Source organism: Bufo gargarizans, chromosome 7 (assembly GCF_014858855.1).
Source record: "Bufo gargarizans isolate SCDJY-AF-19 chromosome 7, ASM1485885v1, whole genome shotgun sequence".
NCBI classification, from domain to species: Eukaryota; Metazoa; Chordata; class Amphibia; order Anura; family Bufonidae; genus Bufo; species Bufo gargarizans.
In genome coordinates this window covers 18,143,428-18,168,688 of record NC_058086.1, presented here as the reverse complement: position 1 = coordinate 18,168,688, position 25,261 = coordinate 18,143,428, and the positions used below count along the sequence as shown (strand labels likewise).

The window sequence follows — 25,261 nt, the reverse complement described above, 5'->3', positions numbered from 1 at the left end:
GCGTTTTTTTTGCGGCCCGCGGCAGGTGGACGCAAGCGGACACATCCGACCGCCGATTGAGAGGTAATCTGCCAAGTACCTCTGTTGTACCAGTTGGCCATGCGCCGACTTTATGTCCCGGCTTTGCGGCCTACTAGGCCGCAACTTTCATTCCGATTATGGAGGGGGCAGGTTTGTCCTTCAGGAGCGAATTCTCCCTGACTAGCGGTTCCCCTCCCCAGGTGCCAGCTGAGCTCCGCCTTCCGTCCTCTAAGCTGGGTTAACCCTTCATGGTAAGCTGCATTTTTGCAGCAGGCACTGGATTATCCAGTGTCCCCTTTCTGCAGACCAAAGCCCTTAAGTTTAAAAAATTTAACTTCTTCCTGCCTCTTATTCATTTTGCGGGGGCATTACTGGTAGTCCTGCCCCCCTCAGCCTACATCACCGCAGGACCATCCTGATGGTGTGATACTAGACTAGCCCATGTCCTATCCGGTCAGTGGAGGATTGCTCACAGTTCCCAATCCGCCCTCCGGGGTCGTTTGGTTGATAAAGGACATCTGAAGAATTCCCAAACCACCCTTCTGGGTCGTCTGGTTGATATGCCACCACCTGTGTAATCCAGTGGAGGACCTCTGTAATTCCCAATCCGCCCTACAGGGCCTTTTGGTTGATGATACTCCACCTGCGCAAAATCAGGGGAGCACATCTGAAGGATTCCCAATCCGCCCTACAGGGCCTTTTGGTTGATGATACTCGACCTGCGCAAAATCAGGGGAGCACATCTGAAGGATTCCCAATCCGCCCTACGGGGCCTTTTGGTTGATAATACTCCACCTACACAAATCCAGGGGATCACATCGGAAGGATTCCCAATCCACCCTCCTGGGTCATTTGGTTAATAATTCTCCACCTGCACAATCCAATGGGGGACCTCTGGAAGTTCCCAATCCACCCTCCGGGGTCGTGGGTTGATTAAGTACTGCCCACTCAATCCAGTGAGCGGTCCTGTAGAGGTGCCGATTCCACCTCCTGGGTGGTTTGATTGTTATTTTATCACCGACACAGCCTGCATCCACCATGGCTGATGCTGAGAGGTAGAACTGCGCATGAGCGGGCCAGAGCAGGACATGTTTCCTCCTCGGTCTCCTCCGCACCTCCTCCCTTCCTCAATAAGGTTCTATTCAGAACCCTTCCTTCCTGCAGGGGTTGGTTCTGAGGAAAGGGGGGGGGGGATCTGTTATGCGGACTCTGATATGAATCCAGTTCAATTTTCTAGTATTGCATTCATACTGACCTGTACTGATGGTATGCATTACCACCTTCCTTAGGCGGCATTGCACCACTACTGGATAGGTGGACTGACTGCACTAGCACTTGTCTCAGTGCCAGCCATTCGCGTCCCTCCTTCCGTACTTGATGGAATTGCCATTCCACTGGGTACAGTACTGGCAGTATACATTAGCCTCTCTCATAGGGGACGTTATGGCAAAATCACTGGTGCAGTGTTTGCTGTAAGCATTCCCCCTTACATAGGTGGAGGAATTTCTCTTCCCACCGGGTACAGGACTGATAATATGCATTACCCTCTTCCTTAGGGGTGTAATTCTCTACCCTTGAGTTCAGTTCCTGTTGGGTGCATTACTCCCTGCCATAGGCGAGGTTCTTGTGCTAACTCAGGATACAGTACTTCCTGTATATTTTTCTCCTTTTCATAGGAGGAGTAATTGCACTCCCACTGAGTTTAGTGCTTACCGTAGGTATTCCCCCCCCCCCTTCCATGGAGGGGTGATTACACTTCCGTTGGATACGGTTCTGATTATCTCGCTACCCCCCTTCCTTGACCGGAGGATTGCGCTACTACTGAATACTATTCAACAGTCGTGGCATTACCCCCTTCTACATCTAACGGGAATTCACTACGCATCTTGCATGCTTTTATTTCAACTAAGCCACGACACTAGATGCCTTGCCGTCTTTCAGGTAGGCCGTGGCAATAGTCGTCACTGTTGGTGCCTTGTACTCTTCATCTAGTGACATATGGATACTGCCACTGGATAATGTGGCTACTCCCATATTCTATCCTCCCTTTTCTTCCGGTGCTGGTTGGGGGCGCAGATGTGTCGTCCTTGTGCCACCACTCTTCCTTATCCGCTCCGGTTCAGCCCCCTTTATTCACAGAGTACCTCAGGATTGCTCTACTTAACTGAGACACCATGGTACCATGCTACTTCTGGGTATCCTTAGGCCTCTACCTCGATTTTTTGCTGGCGGAGCATGCTTTAGCTCTTACTGTACAATGGGTATTTGTACCCCCACTACATACTAGGGTTCCTACTGCACAGTTCCTTCGTCAGATGACTGTTTCTACTGACTCTGGAATCAGTATCCTCTACGGTGTGGACTCCTCCTCAGCCAGAATATGGCGTTAGCATTACTCTTGTGGCTTCCCTTATCTGGGCTCCTCCTCAGGCGGTGTATTGCATTACCAAGAGATTCTGTAGATTGCCAGTCTCTTATGGCAATGGGCTTTAGCCCTGGCCTCTTAATGGTCTATACTACTGTTAATTGACCGTTGCCCTGACTACTGTTGTTCTGGTGTCGTCAACTTGGGCTTTGCATTGACGTACATGCCATAGCTTTCAGCGCCTTACTTTGGGTGCGCTCTTCGGAGTAGTTGAGTCCCTGCGGCACTTGTCTACCACTACAGTGATACCTTTCTTCAGATATGATTACTGTCTGTGTCTCCTCAAGCCGTTGGTGGTCTTTCCTTTCACTGCTCATTCCGGGGGTGGACTACGGGTGTCTTCACGCCTTGCCACCACTGGTGGGGGTTTCGTCCCCGAAACGGGACACCCTTTTCTTTCCTGTCCTTCCTCTAGCTGGATATGACTGGCCATCTTCCCCATCGATCTACTCGACCGGTAGCACTGGGTTGTACGGCTAGGGAATCCGGAATCAATTTTTTTCCACGAGGAGTATTCTTGTTTCTTGGTCATCTGCCTGTCCAGGCAGTGTCTCCGCATGGTCAATATATATCACTTATGGGGCTTTCCTTCACCGGTGATGCTCACCTCGTTTTTTTTTTTTGTTTTGTTTTTTTGCTTCTACCTTTATCCGAGGTATTGGTTCTTTGAACTGCAGTTGGGCACGCCTGGCTCAGGAATTTTATTTTTTTCTCTGTAGTTTCTCAAGCAGCTTGTCTCGCCAGAAGTCTCACCACAAGCCCGAAGGCTCTAGGGGCATTAGTCTACCAAGTTACCGCTTTCTCAGGGGTGTCCTTTTAACCAGAGGAGGACCCTGCGGACCTGGATTTTGGTTCTGCTTCCACCGTTGTGGCCAGCAGCCGGCTTCGTCCTAGACACCTCTGGGATTTCTTCTTCTCTGGGGCTTCCCTCTGGGACTTCTTCTTCTCCTTTTTTATTTCTAGGAAGGCGGCATTCCGGGTGGCGGGATCTTCCACCCGGCAGCTTTCCGAGTTGATGGCGCCTTTTTGTACGTACATTTTTCCAAGTCATCTACATCCAGGGTTAGGGCCAGGTACCTGGTTTCGTCCAGACGACCGATGGGTCGTGTGGCGTTTCAGTGAGGAACATATCCCCTCTCTGTGAGTCTTCTTCCCCTCTTTTTATTCTGGGAAGGTGCCATTTCTGGGGGTGGGCTTTTCCACCCAACGAATTTGGGAGTTGGGAGTACCTTTCTTGTAAGTACGTTTTTATCATCAGGTACTCGCATAAGGCAGTGCCTCGCCCATTACCTTCCTTTTGCTGACGGTAGTCGCCGCCTTCCGCGTCGACAGGACATTGTTTTCTTTTGTTTTTCCTTCTCCCTTGCACTCGAGAGAATGAGCTCTCCATCAGAATGTATTCGAGCTCGGAAGTTTGTTTGTCCATGACTAGCTCTTCTGCCGTGCAGATTTTTACCGTGTCATTCCTAGAGGTCCTTGGAAGTGCTCGATGGTCTCCAAGGGGTATTCCAGGTGGATCCGTTGGTGGCTGCTTAGGCATTCCGCTCCCGGGGCAAAACACCGCCCAGCCGAGTTCGGGACATCTGACCAGCGGTCAGCTCTTCGGGGGATACATGTTTCACCCTGCATCATCTTCGTGGTTGTGTACGGCAGCACCTTGGTCTTCCTGGCGCACGATCTCCAAGTTTTTTTGCCAGGTGCCTCCTAGGCATCGCCGGTGCGGCTCCGGGCTTCCGGGTCTCGCAGGCAGCAGTGCATTTAGCATTCTCGTGAGAACTATTCCATGGGCAAGGATCTTTTTCCCTCCCCGTGGACTGCTTTAGGACGTCCCACCGTCCTGTGTCCCCCAATGATGCCAGCGAAAAAATGAGATTTTGTGAAACTCGCCTGTAAAATCTTTCTCGCAGGGTTCATTGGGGGGACACAGCACCCACCCAGTATTTATTATGGTTGCATTCTCTTTTACTTGGCACATGTTTTCTACTGCTCCTACTGCTTGTGCACAAACGGACATGCTCTCTCCAGGCTGGAGGGGGTATAGCCTGCAGGAGGGGAGCTAAGTCTTTTTTCAGCCTAGTCTCGCCTGCTAGTGTCAGCAGCAAGCTATACTCATGGTCCTCTGTCCCCCAATGAACCCCGTGAGAAAGATTTTACAGGTGAGTTTCACAAAATCTCGTTTTCATCACCTTCATGTCCCCCAAAACATTGAATAAAAGAAATTTCAAAACTCATCCACACTGCAAAATGGTAGCAATACAAACTACAGATCGTCACACAAAAAATGAGCCCTCACACAGCTCCGTAGATGTAAGTATTAAAAAAGTTACGGGGGTCAGAGTATGGCAATAAAAACACATTTTTCGCAAAGTTTTTTTTATTTTCAGTATTAAAACACAAGAAAAACTATAGAAAACCTGAAGAATGAAGAGAACAGGTCAGTTTTACTGCATAGTGTAAAAACAAAACCCTGTGGCTGAATTGCATTTTTTCCAGCTTCCCACTACATCCTATGCAATATTAAATGGTGCCATTAGAAAGTACAACTTGTCCCGCAAAAAACAAGTCCTCATACGGCTGACATCCTTGTCATGTTCACTTCCATAACACATGAAAATATGTTTTTGTTTTTAAACTTGGAAATAAGTTAGACTACGCCTATGAGACAAAACCTTAAATGGGTTGTCTCACTTCAGTAAATGGCATTTATTATGTAGAGAACGTTAATACAAGCCACTTACTAATGTATTGTGATTGTCCATATTGCATCCTTTGCTGGCTGGAATAATTTTTCCACCACATTATACACTGCTCGTTTCCATGGTTACAACCACCCTGCAATCCAGCAGCGGTGGCCGTGCTTGCACACTGTAGAAAAAAGCACTGGCCTATGGGCACTCCAACAGTCCCGACCACCAGAGAGGCTGGAACTTTTTCTTATAGTGTGCAAGCATGGCAAGCGGTGACTGATTGCAGGGTAGACGTAACCATGGAAACAAGCAGTGTATAATGTGATGGAAAAATGAATCCAGCAAAGGAGGCAATATGGACAATCACAATACATTAGTAAGTGCCTTGTATTAACTTTCTCTACATGATAAATACCACTTGTTGAAGTGAGACAACACCTTTAATGAACAAAGAGAGGGAACCGCTTAGGAAAATGAAAAAACAAAAATGTTATAATCACCGCCTTGAACCGTTCCAGCGCTGCCACTTCTATCCTGCAGTTGCAGTGATGACATGATATAACGCACATGACCACTGCAGACAGTCACTGGTCTCAGCAGAATGCATATTTCAGATAAGGCAGAGAGGCACAATAAGCTTAGCCCCTCTGTTCTACTCTTAAAGGAAATCTTCTTTGACCATTCTAAACTGCTAACACCACTAAGTAGAGGCTGAGGAGAGCACTACAAACATAACTTTTGTGGACTTTTACTATCAGGAGTAGTGGAGTATGAAAGGGGAGTACACTTATATTCAATATAAAATGGATGAGCAGGAACTCAGAAGAGGACAAGACACCAGCTAATCCAACTCCAGGCAGATGATATCAATTGCATGGTAAGAAGTGTGAGTCCAGACTAAATAAAGGAGCAGAAATGACCACAAGCTACACCTGAAACAAAAGGTGTGGTCATACCAACAACAACACTGCAAGTGAAAACCGAGAGGCTGTTAGATAACCTCACGTGATGCAACCCTCTCAGATCTTCTAAAATCTGTCATGGGAGGGATCGTGACACCTGTAGATGCCTTTCCTAGCGTCATCCAATAAAATGATCTGGTCACAAAAACACAGCAACTGGCTTCCTTGAACACTAATCTGTCAGACTTGCTAGCCTTTATGACTCTTTATGTCTCATGAGTGATCACTTAAGGGCTTCCAGTCTCCAGGACCTGTCGCTCTCCTCCTCAATCTCTACAAGGCAGTCTCTGTTCAGGCTTCAATCACTGTCTGCCTCAGACTCTGTCTTCTGTCATGCTCCAAGGTGGCTTTCTAGGTCCCAGACTAAGGCCTCATGCACACGACCGTGCCGTTTTTTGCGGTTCGCAAACCGCAGATCCGCAAACAACGGAAGCTGCCCATGTGCTTTCTGCAATTTGTAGACATGCCTATTCTTGTCCGCAAAACGGACAAGAATAGGACATGCTATATTTTTTTTGCGGGGCCTCGGAACGGAGCAAAGGATGCGGACAGCACACAGAGTGCTGTTCGCATCTTTTGTGGCCCCATTGAAGTGAATGGGTCCTCACCCGAGCTGCAAAAAATGTGGCCCCGAAAAACGGTCATGTGCATGAGGCCTTAGGCACATGGATACCGGCCCGTGTGCGTTCCACAATTTGCAGACCACACATGGCCGCCGCTACTATAGAAAATGCCTATTCTTGTCCGCAATTGCAGACAAGATTAGGACATGTGCTGTCCGCATCTTTTGCAGCTCCATTAAAATTAATGGGTCTGCACCCATTCCGCAAAATTTTGCGGAACAGATGCAGACTCATTCATATGGTCGTGTGAATGTAACCTTATGCTTAGTCTCTCCGCAGGTTTTTTTGTCTCGCATGCACTTGCTGCATGCACACACGGGGCACTAAATTGACACCCCTTCTACTGGTGCTATGACACAGTACTTCTGGTGTTGCAAGATCCACTGTCAAATCTGGGCACCAGGACAGTATTCCATTGTAATTGATACCTCCTGCAGGATAATATCCAGGAACATCGTTCTACTTCTACGGCTTGCACTAAGTGGTGCCTGGGCTCTGTGGGGTACAAGATGTTGTGTAACAGTGCAACATCAGCAAAGCTGTGCAAACGTATCAATATATCTTTCAAGGGTGTAAGCGTGGGAAACTAGGTCTAAACACAACGCCATTTTTGATTGAAATTGATTGTTGCTTAAAATGATGTATCATAGTATGCTGTGTAGCAGACATTTCTAGGTCGCCCCAAGGGGCTTTTAGTGTTCCACGGTTCTGCAATACTCTTTACCCTGTCTTCATGTTCTGACTATGTGTCTGGGTTTACTTTTCAGATATAAAGGAAAAACATACCGTGCCACAGTCGAATTGGTGAGAACATCAGACCAGGTGTCAGAGTTTTGTCGGAAAACCTGTATCAAACTGGAATGCTGCCCAAATCTCTTTGGGCCTCTTATGGTTCTTGACCAGTGCTCTGAAAACTGTTCAGTACTAACAAAGACTAAATATAGTAAGTATAAGCAATAATTAGATTCTTTTAGAGGTATTTGTTTTACTTGCTGCTGCCTAGATTTGAGTAAAATACATACATCTAGAAACATTGTCAACATTGTGGCTTCCTTACTAGGGCACATCTGCCTATATGGAAGCTATCTTCTAATTATATTTGTCAGTGCTGGTTTAGTTGCCTATAATCTATACTCATTCAGAATTTTCTGTAATGGAAATAATAGGTTGTGTAGGTTGGAGGACTATGTGTTGATCCCTTTGCAAATCTTAGATGACACTAAAGCAGCATTCATGGATGCATGTTACAGTTCCATGTAGTTCTGTGGCAGCATGCTTAACATTACATAGATCATACGATTTAGGCCTCATGCACACGACCGTTGTGTGCATCCGTGGCCGTTGTGCTGTTTTCCGTTTTTTTTCGCGGACCCATTGACTTTCAATGGGTCCGTGGAAAAATCGGAAAATGCACCGTTTTGCAGCCGAGACCGTGATCCGTGTATCCTGTCCGTCCAAAAAATATGACCTGTCCTATTTTTTTGACGGACAACGGTTCACGGACCCATTCAAGTCAATGGGTCCATGAAAGAACACGGATGCACACAAGATTGGCATCCGTGTCAGTGATCCGTGGCCGTAGGTTACTTTCATACAGACGGATCCAAAGATCGTGAAAACTCAGATCCGACAGTATATTCTAACACGGAGGCGTTCCCATGGTGATGGGGACGCTTCTAGTTAGAATACACTACAAACTGTGTACATGACTGCCCCCCGATCTCTTACAGGGGACCGTGATCCTACAATTAACCCCTTAATTAATTGTACTATCATATCCCCCTGTAAGAGCTCAGGGCTGCCAGGCAGCAGGGGGCAGACCCCCCCCAGTTTGAATATTATTGGTGGCCAGTGCGCCCCCCCCCTCCCTCCCTCTATTGTAATAATAGGTTGGTGGCCAGTGTGCGGCCCCCCGGCCCCCCCCTTCCTCCCTCTATTGTAATAAATCGTTGGTGGCACAGTGTGCGCCCCCCATCGCCCCCCCTTCCTCCCTCTATTGTAATAAATCGTTGGTGGCACAGTGTGCGCCCCCCATCGGCCCCCCTCCCTCTATAGCATTAACACCATTGGTGGCCAGTGTGCGGCCTCCCATCTCCCCCCCCCCCCCCCCCGATCATTGGTGGCAGCGGAGTTCCGATCGGAGTCCCAGTTTAATCGCTGGGGCTACGATCGGTAACCATGGCAACCAGGACGCTACTGCAGCCCTGGTTGCCATGGTTACTTAGCAATAGTACAATAGTAGAAGATTCATAGTTACCTGCTGGCTGCTGCAATGTTCGTGTCCGGCCGGGAGCTCCACCTACTGGTAAGTGACAGGTCTGTGCGGCGCATTGCTAAATGAACTGTCACTTACCAGTAGGTGGAGCTCCCGGCCGGTCACGAACATCGCAGCAGCCAGCAGGTAAGTATGAATCTTCTACTATTGTACTATTGCTAAGTAACCATGGCAACCAGGGCTGCAGTAGCTTCCTGGTTGCCATGGTTACCGATCGGAGCCCCAGCGATTAAACTGGGACTCCGATCGGAACTCCGCTGCCACCAATGATCGGGGGGGGGGGATGGGAGGCCGCACACTGGCCACCAATGTTGTTAATGCTATGGAGGGAGGGGGGGGGCCGATGGGGGGCGCACACTGTGCCACCAACGATTTATTACAATAGAGGGAGGAAGGGGGGGCCCGATGGGGGGCGCACACTGTGCCACCAACGATTTATTACAATAGAGGGAGGGGGGGGGGCCGCACTGGCCACCAATGATATTCAAACTGGGGAGGGGGGGGGGGGGGTCTGCCCCCTGCTGCCTGGCAGCCCTGATCTCTTACAGGGGGATATGATAGTACAATTAACCCCTTCAGGTGCGGCACCTGAGGAGTTAATTGTGCTGATCACGGCCCCCTGTAAGAGATCGGGTGCTGCCAGGCAGCAGGGGGCAGTCTTGTACACAGTTTGTAGTATATTCTAACTAGAAGCGTCCCCATCACCATGGGAACGCCTCTGTGTTAGAATATACTGTCGGAAATGAGTTTTCACGCTCTAACTCATATCCGACAGTATATTCTAACATAGAGGCGTTCCCATGGTGATGGGGACGCTTTAAGTTAAAATATACCATCGGATTGGAGAAAACTCCGATGGTATAAAAGGGACTCCAGACTTTACATTGAAAGTCAATGGGGACGGATCCGTTTGAAATGGCACCATATTGTGTCAACGTCAAACGAATCCGTCCCCATTGACTTGCATTGTAATTCAGGACGGATCCGTTTGGCTCCGCACGGCCAGGCGGACACCAAAACGACTTTTTTTTCATGTCCGTGGATCCTCCAAAAATCGAGGAAGACCCACGGACGAAAAAACGGTCACGGATCACAGACCTACAGACCCCGTTTTTGCAGACCGTGAAAAAATACTGTCGTGTGCATGAGGCCTTAAAGAAAGACCTACAGTACAGACCAAAAGTTTGGACACACCTTCTCATTCAAAGAGTTTTCTTTATTTTCATGACTATGAAAATTGTAGATTCACACTGAAGGCATCAAAACTATGAATTAACACATGTGGAATTATATACATAACAAAGTGTGAAACAGAAAATATGTCATATTCTAGGTTCTTCAAAGTAGCCACCTTTTGCTTTGATTACTGCTTTGCACACTCTTGGCATTCTCTTGATGAGCTTCAAGAGGTAGTCACCTGAAATGGTTTTCACTTCACAGGTGCGCCCTGTCAGGTTTAATAAGTGGGATTTCTAGCCTTATAAATGGGGTTGGGACCATCAGTTGCGTTGTGGAGAAGTCAGGTGGATACACAGCTGATAGTCCTACTGAATAGACTGTTAGCTGCTTTTTTCTTGCCATAATACAAATTCTAAGTAAAGAAAAACGAGTGGCCATCATTACTTTAAGAAATGAAGGTCAGTCAGTCCGAAAAATTGGGAAAACTTTGAAAGTGTCCCCAAGTGCAGTCACAAAAACCATCAAGCGCTACAAAGAAACTGGCTCACATGCGGACCGCCCCAGGAAAGGAAGACCAAGAGTCACCTCTGCTGCGGAGGAGAAGTTCATCCGAGTCACCAGCCTCAGAAATCGCAGGTTAACAGCAGCTCAGATTAGAGACCAGGTCAATGCCACACAGAGTTCTAGCAGCAGACACATCTCTAGAACAACTGTTAAGAGGAGACTGTGGGAATCAGGCCTTCATGGTAGAATATCTGCTAGGAAACCGCTGCTAAGGACAGGCAACAAGCAGAAGAGGCTTGTTTGGGCTAAAGAACACAAGGAATGGACATTAGACCAGTGGAAATCTGTGCTTTGGTCTGATGAGTCCAAATTTGAGATCTTTGGTTCCAACCACCGTGTCTTTGTGCGATGCAAAAAAGGTTCCCACAGTGAAGCATGGAGGAGGAGGTGTGATGGTGTGGGGGTGCTTTGCTGGTGACACTGTTGGATTTATTCAAAATTGAAGGCATACTGAACCAGCATGGCTACCACAGCATCTTGCAGCGGCATGCTATTCCATCCAGTTTGTGTTTAGTTGGACCATCATTTATTTTTCAACAGGACAATGACCCCAAACACACCTCCAGGCTGTGTAAGGGCTATTTGACCATGAAGGAGAGTGATGGGGTGCTGCGCCAGATGACCTGGCCTCCACAGTCACCGGACCTGATCCCAATCGAGATGGTTTGGGGTGAGCTGGACCGCAGAGTGAAGGCAAAAGGGCCAACAAGTGCTAACCATCTCTGGGAACTCCTTCAAGACTGTTGGAAGACCATTTCAGGTGACTACCTCTAGAAGCTCATCAAGAGAATGCCAAGAGTGTGCAAAGCAGTAATCAAAGCAAAAGGTGGCTACTTTGAAGAACCTAGAATATGACATATTTTCAGTTGTTTCACACTTTTTTGTTATGTATATAATTCCACATGTGTTAATTAATAGTTTTGATGCCTTCAGTGTGAATCTACAATTTTCATAGTCATTAAAATAAAGAAAACTCTTTGAATGAGAAGGTGTGTCCAAACATTTGGTCTGTACTGTATGTCCATCAAGTGAAACTGTTTTACTATAAAAATCATCAAAGCCTGTTATGAAGGCACCAATTATTCCTGCTGTTTTCATGTCCTGAGGTGACTATTCCACAGATTCAGTTCTCATGGTAAAGAAGCCTTGTCACCTCTGGAGACTGAACTTTTTCTTCTCCAGATGGACTCAATGCTCCTTTGTCTTTGAGGGGATTTTACATGGAATAGCTTTTCACAATATTTTTATATTATTATATCATTTATATACTGTATTTATGTGGGTTAATCATGTCTCCCCCCCCCCCCCCTCCTCCTCCTTAGACGCCTCTTCTCAAGATAAGTAAGTTTAGTTCTTTTAATCTTCCCTCAAAACTAAGGCTACTTTCACGCAGCGTTTTTGCTGGATCCCGAAGGGTTCAGCAACAACCATCTGCATCCGTAATGAATGAATCCGGTTTTATTATCTTTAACATAGCCATTGACAATGAATGGGGACAAAAGGCCTTTTTTTTTTCCGGTATTGAGACCGTATGACGGATCTCAATACCGGAAATTATTAACGTTAGTGTGAAAGTAGCCTTAGACCCTCCATGCCCCTTATTAGGCTACTTTCACACTAGTGTTAATATTTTCCAGTATTGAGATCCGTCATAGGGTCTCAATACCAGAAAAAAAAAAATGCTCCCTTTTTGTCCCCATTCATTGTCAATAGGAACAAAACATAACAGAACGGAATGCTCCAAAATGTTCCTTTTGGTTGCGTTCTCATACCGGAGAGAGAGAACTGCAGCATATTGTGGTTTGCTTTCAGTCATGGAATGTGGATCAAGACGGGTATCTATCATGACCCATAATGCAAGTGAATGGGGACAGATCACTTTCTCTGACACTAGAAAACAGAGCCGTCCCCCATTGACTTTCAATGGAGTTCATGACTGAGCCGTCTTGGCTATGTTAAAGATAATACAACCGGATCCATTCAGAACGGATGCAGATGGTTGCATTATCAGTAACAGAAGCATTTTTGCTGAACCCTGCCAGATCCAGCAAAAACACTAGTGTGAAAGTAGCTTTAGTTTAGTCGTTCTTTATCCTTTTTTATTGTGAACTGGTGCCCGTATCTGAACTGCTTATTCCAGGTGAGACCACACAAAGCTTTGTAAAGTGGTAATATTACATCCCTGTCCTGTGAGTCCATGCTTTATATAATACATGACAATATCCTGCTAGCCTGCATGCCGCTACTTGGTCTATGATCTACAAGTACACTAAGATCCTTTTCTACAAGTGACTCTCCCAGTGTTACTTGCCCTAGGACATATGATGCATGTAGGTTATTAGTACCCAGATACATACCTTTACGTTTATTCACATTGAACCTCATTTGAAGTGGATGCCCAAAGACTCTGTGTGTTAGCTCATAATTTTTGGACATTTTCCATAGACTGTACAGTACTGCAGTCTGTGTCATTAACAAAAATAGAAAGAGTGCTATTAAAGCGGTTATCCAGTAATGTCTATTGATAACCTATACTCAGGATAGGTCATCAGTATCAACTCAGGACCCACACCAATCAGCTGTTAGAAGAGGCTGTGTGCTCATTGAGTGACGTGGCCTCTTCCTAGGCCATGTGACGTCGCCGTACATCGATTACATGGCCTCGTTGCACAAACGCTGTACTATGTACAATTCTGTGCTTGGAAAGCTGCTGGGAGCCGGCTACGTTCCTCAGAGGTCTAGGGCGCGCGACAGCCCTCTGTACCAGCTGATCGGCGGGGGAGCCGGAACTCGGACCCTGCCAGTCCTCAGGATAGGTCATCATTATCGATCACTGGATAACCCATTTAATCTCATTCTCTATATCATTAACACTTTAAATAACACAAAGCTTCCAAGCTGAAAACTAAAAGCACTAACAAGCGCTGTACATTCTAGTGATTGGTGGGCAGCCCGGTGCATGGACCTCCAATAATGCAATCTTCTGACATGTCTGTGTGGAGATCACCTTAAAACGGTTCAGACCATCTACATAGTAAACTTCTGACAAGTTCATATGATAGAAAGCAGTGATGATGGTAATGTATAAAGAAAGCCCCACTTATCTATGCATTCTCCTATTGATTCAGCAGATTCGGCTCATTTAAACTCAATTAAAGGAGTTGTCAGTTTAAAAACAAAAGCGTGGCATACAGGACTGTAATAAGAGTAAAGAGTGTATTAGACACCCCTATGCCCCAGACGATTGTTGGGAGGGAATCATTCCCTCCCGGCAAATCGTCAGATAGCTGTGGTGTCCTCCGCTAGCTATTACTAGGAATGAGCGAATCGACTTTGCATAAAACTTAATTCAATACTATATTGAGCAGGAGCTCCGTACAGTATTAGGATGTATTGTCTCCGATGAGCCGAAGTTATTACTAAAATATCCAGAGTTCAGGATATGTTTTTTCTCCAGTATAAATCAATATCTGAAGTTATAATGCTAAGTATCGCGAGACTGTATAGCACTGCCACATTTAAGAAAAGCATGGCTTTTATACTAGGCTGCGACCAGTGACATTTGCTGGGTTAGGACAGAAGAGTCTGCTGGTCAGATCCATATTGGATTCCTCTGTATTTCTCTTGAATAGCTCATTATTATGGAAAGCGTCGTGGGAGGAACTTGAGCAATCCTACAGGCATTTTGCGCAGCATAGAGGCTGCCCTGAAGAAGCCTGCTAAGAGGAGGAAGAGAAGGAAACACTTCTTTGTCCACAAGAAGAAGCGCTCATCCAACTCTGTAGAGAACACACCTGTCGGAAGTCCTCAGGTATGTATTCTCAAAAAAAAAAAGATCTAATATTACTCCTGTGATATGACTTCACCAGTCATATGTTCCTCCAAACCAGGCCTTCATTTACTGTGTGTCTAACCTGCCATTCGGGCATAGTGTATGTGTAAATGTATATAAAGTCTGTGAGTTGTAGAAGATCTTATATGGCAGTATTAGGCTACTTTCACACTTGCGTTCGGAGCGGATCCGTCTGGTATCTGCACAGACGGATCCGCACCTATAATGCAAACGCTTAGATCCGTTCAGAACGGATCCGTTTGCATTACCACGAACAAAAAACAAAAAAAATAAGTTTTTAGTTTTTTTTTCTTCATGGTAATGCAAACGGATCCGTTTTGACTTTACATTGAAAGTCAATGGGGGACGGATCCGTTTGAAAATTGAGCCATATAGTGTCAAATTCAAACGGATCCGTCCCCATTGACTTCCATTGTAAGTCTAGACTGATCCGTTTGCCTCCGCACAGCTAGGCGGACACCCGAACGCTGCAAGCAGCGTTCAGGTGTCCGCCTGCTGAGCGGAGCGGAGGACAGACGGAGCCATACTGATGCATTCTGAGCGGATCCGCATCCACTCAGAATGCATTAGGGCTGGACGGATCCGTTCGGGGCCGCTTGTGAGCGCCTTTAAACTGAACTCACAAGCGGAGCCCCGAACGCTAGTGTGAAAGTAGCCTTAACAAGAGAAGTTTTGGTCATGTCCTTTAAATGCACCATACTCGGGCGGTGTCCAGATTTGTGTGTTGGAGGCTCAGGTTAAAACCTCTGTCAAGAGTTGTGTAGCCTTTTATGGTAAGAATGGCAGAGCATGTAGCACTATTGTTGCCATCAAAATAATATGCAGCGTGCCCAGGAGCAGTGGGGTTGAGGATGGGAGTTGTAGTGGCTCTGGCTGCAACAGTTATTCACAGTGGCAATCCTCACACTAATGCTCCCTTGGGCAGTGCAGTGATAGGAGGGCGCACCTTTTCTTCCTTCATGGAGACCATGATGTCGGGTTCCTGTCTGATAGTAGTTGGGGTGCCTTTGGTGTTTTGAGTGCTGCACGTGTACAAGGCAAGAGGTGGAGCTGTGGCCAGCAAATGGTGCTGGAGTCAGTAACCAGGCTGATTGTAGAAAATAGTCTCTCTTTTTACTAAAGTGCAGAATGGTTGTTGTAGTCCATCCAAATGGTATCAAACAGTTACAAACAATTCACATTGCAAATCTTCACAGATCGCGATGTGCGGATATAATTAAGGTTGAGCCTCTCTCTCCAGAATTTAAGGCTGGCAATACAGTTTAAGATGGGGTGGGCCAGTGTGGAAGGGTGTTTTAGCAATGTCCCTCTCACTGCAGTAAAGTCTCTATCGGCAAATACCTTACTGACTGACTCCAGTGCTCAGCCATGCACATTCTGCACCTTCTAGGTTCTTCCATTCTCTCTTTTTCTCTCTCTGGAGTACTGTGAAGAAGAGATGGTTTTATCTCTGTGGATCTCTGAGATAGTGGTTCTCTCGGATGTAGGTCTAGTACTCTCAGGAGAGAACACATGAAGCTCCTCTTACTTCCTCAGCTAACTGTAGACCAGTGATGGTGAACCTATGGCACGGGTGCCAGAGGGGGCACTCGGAGTCCTCTCTGTGTGCACCCACGCCCTGGAAAAATTCTAAGGTAAATCAATATGTCTTAGACTTTTCCTGCCATTCATCAGCGCAGGGCGCGCTATGAATGGCACAGGCCATGCATTGAATGTAGGCAGGCTATTATAGCTAAATTATAAAGTACATGGAAGATATACTACACTATACTGTAGTACTCAGGTTAAATTGCCGTGTTGGCAATTTGCAATAAATAAGTGGGTTTTGGGTTGCAGTTTGGGCTCTCTGCCTCTAAACCGTTTGCCACCACTGCTCTAGACTGACTGAGCTAGGGGCGGACTGGAGTCTCTTAGCTTCCTACAGGAGCAGAGTCAGGATTGTTCACCCTGACTGATCCATACAAAGTTATATGGCTTTTATACACTGCATCAAATAACATAGAATAACAATTTGCAAGTACCTTAAAGGGGTTCTCGGGCCTCTACTTGAAAATTGTCCATCTTCATAACCTGTGGAGGGAAGGTTATTACACCAATACTTACCCTCCACAGCGCAGCTCTTCCTATGATACTGTTCACGGTCACAGTCTTCCGGTCCAGCGCAGTCCTCTTCTTTTCCTGCCTGAAGCAGGAGACGGAACTTCATCACTGACGTCACTGCCTCCTGCCAGCCTTCTTCGGACCGCTGGCCATCTTCTGAGTGTACAGGCTTCTATGTGAAGCCTGTGCTGACTCATGTACAGCACGATATAAGCACTGTACATGAGTGACAGCATAGCGATCAGCCACAGAGGCTGATTGCTATGCTGTGGAGGTCATTGGAGGAGCTGTGCATGGCTGGCACATGGGGGCACTGTGGCTGGCACATGGGGGCACTGTGGCGAACATCTAGCGTGACCCCCATAACAGTGATATCCACAGTGCTCCCATAACAGTGACACTGTTATGGGGGTGCTGTGGATGTCACTGTTATGGGGGCGCTGTGGATGTCACTGTTATGGGGGCTCAGTATGAGTGAAAGGGATCATGTAGAGAACATCTAGAGTGACCCCATAACTGTGATATCCACAGTGCTCCCATAACATGTCTCAGTCCATGTATTAGCCACAATATTAGCCACAATTTCCAGGCCAACCTTGGCTCCCTGACCAGATAAGAGACTGGCTGTATCATATGTAGCGGTCAGGGGAGGGAGAGACCGCAAAGCAGGATTCAAGTACAGTACAGCGGACAAGGAGACTGAAGCAAAAAACAGCTTTATTAAAGAACCAGATATAACTGCCGGAAAATCGGATTAACAGTATAAACAGGTTTACACAGATTACATGAACACGAGTTAGAATAAATGCGTTCCACAGTGTACACATTAGAGTCCAGGCTACACTCAGCTAATATACTCCTATCTAGCCCTGCTACCCAGTGGACGCTTCTGCAGCGCACTGACTAAGTCCCTGACTCTATAACCTATCACAGATAAGCACCGGTGCCACTCACAGTTCTGCAGATTCTCCTTGATCCCATAAGATGCAGTGTGGCTCCAGGTCCGGTCGCTTGCCTGTCTGTCTTTCTCTCTCTGGTTACAGCAGATGCAGATCTTCTTCAGCTCTGGCAGGAAGAATCCGGCTTGTAGTGGTCTCTGATACACGGTCCCACTCCTCTGTAACACACTGTGCAGTCTTTTTCTCTGGGTCACAGCTGCAGCAGTTCAGTTCAGAGTCTATCTTGGCCTGTCTCCAGCACAGCCAGCTTCTCAGGACTCCATCAGTCAGGCTCCATGTCCCATCACTAGCCTTTACTTGGCTCCTAACATGGCAGCCATCCTCTCACAGCTCTCAGGCACTCCCACCTCTAGCCAGGACTCAAACCCCGGGAACTTCTGGCTCCTCCTACCTCTTGTGTATCTCAGAAACAGTTCAGCTTCCTCTTTCTCAGAGCCACAGTGGCCTCTAGTGTCTGAAATAAGTCATTACAGTCATGTGCACCATATTGTAGATATCTGTGCAAAGAACAGTATTCTAGGGGCTGACCCTTACACATACACTACTGTCATATCAGTTCGGTCAGGAGAGTGCGGTCGGCCTGGGAGATGCGGCGACACAGAGACCTTGTTTCCCAGGCTGATCATGGTCTTATCTCACGTGTATCGCGCATGATGGCCTAAGGTAAACCCTTCAGCAGTCAGGACCAAAAAAGATAGGATTAGGATTAGGCCTCATGCACAAGACCGTATTCGTTCTGCTTTTTCCAAGTAGCAGATCTGCTAAATAAGGATACTGCCTGTGTGAGATGTGCATTTTTTTCCAGAGCCATTGAGTTCTATAGGTTTTAGATCTGCATTATGAGGACCAGAATAAGACCTGTTCTATCTTTTGCTGTACTAATATACGGATGTGGAAAGCAAAGTGTCAGTTCTGCAAAAAAAAGTCTTATTTTGGTCCTCATAATGCAGACCTGAAATCCATAGAAATCAATGAGACTGCAAAAAAATAAATAAAATGCTGGTCGCACACGGACAGTATCCTTATTTAGTGGACCTGCATCTCGCAGACCGAAAAATGGGATTAGATACACACTTCAGCGGGCAGCATTGCATACAACATGCTATGTATCATGCACACATACATGTAAGGCTACTTTCACACTTGCCTTTGGTCGCGGATCCATCTGGTGTCTGCACAGACGGATCCGCTCCTATAATGCAAACGATGGTATCCGTTCAGAACGGATCCGTCTGCATTGTATTTCAGAAAAAAATTTAAGTCTAAAAGGTAGTCAGACGGATCCGTCCTGACTTCGCATTAAAAGTCAATGGGGGACGGATCCGTTTGAAATTGCACCATATTGTGTCAATGTCAAACGGATCCGTCCCCATTGACTTACATTGTAAGTCTGGACGGATCCATTTGGCTCTGCACGGCCAGGCGGACACCCGAACACTGCAAGCTGTGTTTGGGTGTCCGCCTGCTGAGCGGAACGGAGGCCAAACGGAGCCATACTGATGCATTCTGAGCGGATCCGCATCCACTCAGAATGCATTAGGGCAGTACGGATGCGTTCGGGGCCGCTTGTGGGAGCCTTCAAACGGAACTCACAAGCGGAACCCCGAACGCAAGTGTGAAAGTAGCCTTAGGATTACATACAGATGTGTTTGGATATGATGTGTTTATTACACTGGAGATGGTGAGGCAAGAGCCTGTGAACGGTCAGTGATGAGATAGATACACAGCTCAGCAGGCTGTATCATAGAACATGGGATTAGATACACACTTCAGCGGGCAGTATCGTATCATGCACACATACATGTTAGGATTAGATACAGATGTGTTTGGATATGATGTGTTTATTACACTCTGGAGATGGTGGGGGAAAAGCCCATGGACGGTCAGTGATGAGATTTAGACACTGAGTGAGAAGTAGATTCATGTCTGGGTGTAGTAACATGGACACAGGAGTTGTAGTGGGTGGAGCTGCTGCAGACAGAGCAGTGTGTGTGTGTGTGGGGGGGGGGGGGGGGGGGTGGCTGGGGTGTGGCCAGCCTGTGACTCATCATTGTGCAGTGAAGCCAGGCTTGTGTAGCAATAAAGTTATGTATTCAATAAAACAAGAAGGGGAGAAAGTAAACAGATCTGCCAGGATAATGTGATGTCTTCCAGGGGGGAAGGAAAGCTCATACATGAAAAACCAAGTATTGGGGCATATGTATGCATGGTGAGGGGTGTTAGGAGCACATTAAAATAATTGATTTTGGGACCGGACAACCTCTTTAACCACTTCAGCCCCGCTAGCTGAAACCCCCTTAATGACCAGGCCCCTTTTCCACTTCTGCACTACACTACTTTCACCGTTTATTGCTCGGTCATGCAACTTACCACCCAAATTAATTTTACCTCCTTTTCTTCTCACTAATAGAGCTTTCATTTGGTGGTATTTCATTGCTGCTGACATTTTAACTTTTTTTGTTATTAATCGAAATTTAACGATGACATTAAAAATGACATTTTTCACTTTCAGTTGTAAAATTTTGCAAAAAAACGACATCCATATATAAATTTTTCGCTAAATTTATTGTTCTACATGTCTTTGATAAAAAAAAAAAATGTTTGGGCAAAAAAAAAAAAATGGTTTGGGTAAAAGTTATAGCGTTTACAAACTATGGTACAAAAATGTGAATTTCCGCTTTTTGAAGCAGCTCTGACTTTCTGAGCACCTGTCATGTTTCCTGAGGTTCTACAATGCCCAAACAGTAGAAAAACCCCACAAATGACCCCATTTCGGAAAGTAGACACCCTAAGGTATTCGCTGATGGGCAGTGAGTTCATAGAACTTTTTTTATTTTATTTTTTGTCACAAATTAGCGGAAAATGATGATTTCTTTTTTTTTTTTTCTTACAAAGTCTCATATTCCACTAACTTGCGACAAAAAAAAAAAAATTCTAGGAACTCACTATGCCCCTCACGGAATACCCTGAGGTGTCTTCTTTCCAAAATGGGGTCACTTGTGGGGTAGTTATACTGCCCTGGCATTCTAGGGGCCCTAATGTGTGCGAAGTAGTTTGAAATCAAAATGTGTAAAAAATGACCTGTAAAATCCTAAAGGTGCTCTTTGGAATGTGTGCCCCTTTGCCCACCTAGGCGGCAAAAAAGTGTCACACATGTGGTATCGCCGTACTCAGGAGAAGTTGGGGAATGTGTTTTGGGGTGTCATTTTACATATACCCATGCTGGGTGAGATAAAAATGCCAACTTTGTATAAAAAAAAAATGGGAAAAGTTGTCTTTTGCCAAGATATTTCTCTCACCCAGCATGTATATGTAAAATGACACCCCAAAACACATTCCCCAACTTCTCCTGAGTACGGCAATACCACATGTGTGACACTTTTTTGCAGCCTAGATGCGCAAAGCGGCCCAAATTCCTTTTAGGAGGGCATTTTTAGACATTTGGAACCCAGACTTCTTCTCACGCTTTCGGGCCCCTAAAATGCCAGGGCAGTATAAATACCCCACATGTGACCCCATTTTGGAAAGAAGACACCCCAAGGTATTCAATGAGGGGCATGGCGAGTTCATAGAATTTTTTATTTTTTTTGGCACAAGTTAGCGGAAATTGATTTTTTTTTTTTCTCTCACAAAGTCTCCCTTTAAGCTAATTGTGACAAAAATGTCACTTTCATGGACTCAATATGCCCCTACTGCCCTGGCATTTTAGGGGCCCTAAAGCGTGAGAAGAAGTCTGGAATATAAATGTCTAAAAAATTTTACGCATTTGGATTCCGTGAGGGGTATGGTGAGTTCATGTGAGATTTTATTTTTTGACACAAGTTAGTGGAATATGAGACTTAGTAAGAAAAAACAAAAGCAAAAAAACAAAACAATTTCCACTAACTTGGGACAAAAAAAATGTCTGAATGGAGCCTTACAGGGGGGTGATCAATGACGGGGTGATCAGGGAATCTATATGGGTGGTCACCCGCCTGTCATTGATCACCCCCCTGTAAGGCTCCATTCAGACGTCCGTATGTGTTTTGCAGATCCGATCCATGTATCCGTGGATCCGTAAAAATCATACGGACATCTGAATGGAGCCTTACAGGGGGTGATCAATGACAGGGGGGTGATCAGGGAGTCTATATGGGGTGATCATGGGTGATCAGGGGTTAATAAGTGACAGGGGGGGGGGTGTAGTGTAGTGTAGTGTTTTGTGGTACTTTACACAGCTACCTGTGTCCTCTGGCGGTCGAACCAAACAAAAGGGACCACCAGAGGACCAGGTAGCAGGTATATTAGATGCTGTTATCAAAACAGCGTCTAATATACCTGTTAGGGGTTAAAAAAATCACATCTCCGGCCTGCCAGCGAGCGATCGCCGATGGCAGGCTGGAGATCCACTCTCTTACCTTCCGTTCCTGTGAGGAAATCACGGCTCTCGCGAGATGACTCATATATGCGTGACTCTGCGCAGAGCTGCCGCCTCCGGACCGCAGATCTGCGTTAGGCGGTCCGGAGGCGGTTAATCTGGGGTAGTGCAAATGGACACCAGGATAAACCCGACAATAAGTCACTGTATTCTGTCAGGCATCTGATTTTGCATAAAAGAATCCACAATTCACATGGAGGTCACACTACAAATCTGGTATCTTCAAAGACAAATGTTTTTTCTGCTTAATATTCATATGAATTTTTTGATTGCTTCTCTAGGGAAGTGGTGACGAGGAGGAGGAGGAAGATGAGGATTACTCCCCAAGTGAAGAAAGTGTTCAAGAACATCAAGAGGGCTCAGAACTCTCTGGGAAAGGGTCTTCATCAGCCTCCCCTACTCGTAGTGAACAGTCGCTGAACTGTGAGAAGAAAAGAAAACCTTGGATGCTCGAAAGTGAAAAGCTTCTGTCTGCTAAGGTACAGGGAAACGAGTAACTGTAATTACCTCAATCATAGAACAAAACAGATGAGCTGTGACTACCAAGGTCATTGCAGTTTAGTCAAATCCTTTGTCAGGAACATTAATGTTCATTGGCTAGAATACAAACCTGGTAGGAATTCATTCGTTGTGTAATTCAGAAAGTTTTTCAGTAAATGAACATGCAGATTGATTTATATATGCGTAACAGCCAGATGCCAAGAAATTCTGCTTAATAGTCCGTGTTCAGGACTGAATTTGTTTGGGCTCACCAGAGTAAATTATTAAAGTAAATGCTTATACAGGACATATGTACGTTCTCTTTTAAAGGGAACCTGTCACCTCTACTATGTTACCCTCACTGAGTGTTTCTAAATGTTCTTTGTGTTACCCTAAACATATAAATTATACTTTTCATTTTATTTGCGGACAAATTTAATAAGTATTATGAATTTTGTACTTCCTGCCTTTTATGCAAATTAACATAAAAGAGTCATATCTTACTTGTGTGACCAGAGAAGAGTCATATTTTCAAGCTCTGACTCATTTCATCTCATTAATTTGCAGATGGATTAAATCGGTTTTTTTACACAATAGAAGCACACAGAGCTATGGGGACTGGGTATTGTGGATGTGCTAGTGGCCATCTAGCAACCCATGTCCTCAGCTCTATACCCAAAATCCAGGTGACAGGTTCCCTTTAAGTCACTTTTGCTATAATTTTATATATTCAGATCTTATCATTTATATGGTTTAATAGGATATCTGGTGCTTTTCGGTTCAAAGGTCCGCTCCAAATGATCTGCTAGACCTCAGGGGTCCTGTTTTATAAGAGACCCATTAATGTATCAAATTTGGGTCCATCAGAGGATGCTGTGGTACTCTGGTGGGCCAGTCCAACCCTGTTAGTAGTTGATAAAAAGCCTCAGTCTATAGCTATAAGATAAAGGTAGCAGAATGATAAAGCTGATGTGTAATATATAAATATATATATATAGAGAGAGAGAGAGAGAGAGAGTCTGTCTCGCTGTCTGTCTGTCTGTCCGTACGTCTGTCTGTTCTTTATGCACAACCAAACGACTGAACCGGTCTTCACCAAATTTTGCACACAGGTACATCAGGTGTCCGGGAAGGTTTTAGACCAGGTCTCAGCTCTCTAGGACGTACCGTTCCTGAGATATTCCCAAAAAATGACCTGCATTAGCCAATACAAGCCTGCAAGTCTTTCTCTTCAAATCCCAACTGCCATACACACAGTTTTATTCCAGGTTTCCATAACAACCCAGCCTATTTTCTTCACTTCTCTAGGTCAGCTTTAGGCTAGGGCTACAGGACGACAATAAGTCGCATGAAACATAAGGCACAACTACGCTGCTACATGCATCCATCTTGGATGGATATATTGCGACTGTCCTGTTGCAGTTGCAGCATGGCGCAGTGCGTCACCCTAGCCGATCATTTATAAAAGTTGTTGAGACAAAATGTTGCGTGACACATGTCATGTAGCCCTAGCATTAAAGAGGAAGGGCACTGTGGAGGTCACTGTTAAACGGCCAGGCACTGTGGTGGTCACTGTTAAAGGGGTGGGCACTATTGAGGTCACTGTTAAAGGGGCGCGTACTGTGGAGGTCACTGTTAAATGGGCAGGCGCTGTGGAGGTCACTGTTAAAGGGGTGGGCACTATTGAGGTCACTGTTAAAGGGGCGCGTACTGTGGAGGTCACTGTTAAATGGGCAGGCGCTGTGGAGGTCACTGTTAAAGGTGTGGGCACTATTGAGGTCACTGTTAAAGGGGCGCGTACTGTGGAGGTCACTGTTAAATGGGCAGGCACTGTGGAGGTCACTGTTAAATGGGCGGGCACTGTGGAGGTCACTGTTAAGGGGACGGTCACTGTGAAAGGGGCGGGCACTGTGGAGGTCACTGTTGAGGGGGCAGGGGCAACTATTAAAGGGGCAACTGCTGTGGAGGTCACTGTTAAGGCAGCTGTCATGGCCTCTGTTGTGTGCGCCGTGACACGGTTGCCATGTATGCTGTTGCCTGCAGCAACGTGTATTGGTTGCAGCATGTAGGTGGCTCCTCCTTTCCCCTGGGTCCTTCTCTGTCTGGTGCCGGAGGGGTTAATTATCTGGCTGGTGTGGATTTAGGTGTGTCTTGGGTGTGGCATTTTGGTTCTTTATATGTTGTGTTGTGAGCTTGAGGTCAGTTGCCCTCCAGCCTTTGTGTAAGCTGGAGTGCTGCTCCTATCCTGGATATACCATCTGTCCAGTGGGAGGGCCTCCTAGCTAGACATCAATGTCACCTTGATGTCTCCCCGATGTTCCCTATGTCTTTACCTTCCCTTATGCCAGCCTCTGGCCTAGTTGCTTGTCCGTCTGCTTTACATTGTACATTGTCCCCACCATGACAGTATGTTCCACAAGGAGGCCCTCACGGACAGGTGAAACATCCAGAGAGGAGCAAAGCTCCTTCTCCTACAAAGGCAGACAAACAACTGACCCCAAAATGGGAAGGAACACCAGACTAAAAGGGGAAGTGACCACACATGCTAAAACACGTTGCCACCGGCAGCAAGCATGCACGGCTTGAGGAGGTCACTGTCAAGGGAATAGGGTGCTGCAAAACTCACTGTTAAAGGGGCGGGCTGCTGTGAAGGTCAAAGTTAAGGGGATGGGCTGCTGTGGAGGTCCCATTTTAAAGTGGCGGGGCACTGTGGGGG

The 25,261-nt window shown here is 46.2% G+C and overlaps 1 protein-coding gene across 1 annotated transcript in view; it reads left to right on the top strand.

The window, feature by feature from the left end:
- Positions 1-25,261, top strand: part of SFMBT1 (Scm like with four mbt domains 1) — a 127,478-nt gene that overhangs the window by 89,355 nt on the left and 12,862 nt on the right. The window contains exons 17-19 of the mRNA XM_044301725.1: positions 7,486-7,661; positions 14,369-14,547; positions 22,347-22,544. Of these exons, the coding sequence (XP_044157660.1) occupies positions 7,486-7,661; positions 14,369-14,547; positions 22,347-22,544 (553 nt within the window). The remainder of the gene's footprint in view (positions 1-7,485; positions 7,662-14,368; positions 14,548-22,346; positions 22,545-25,261) is intronic.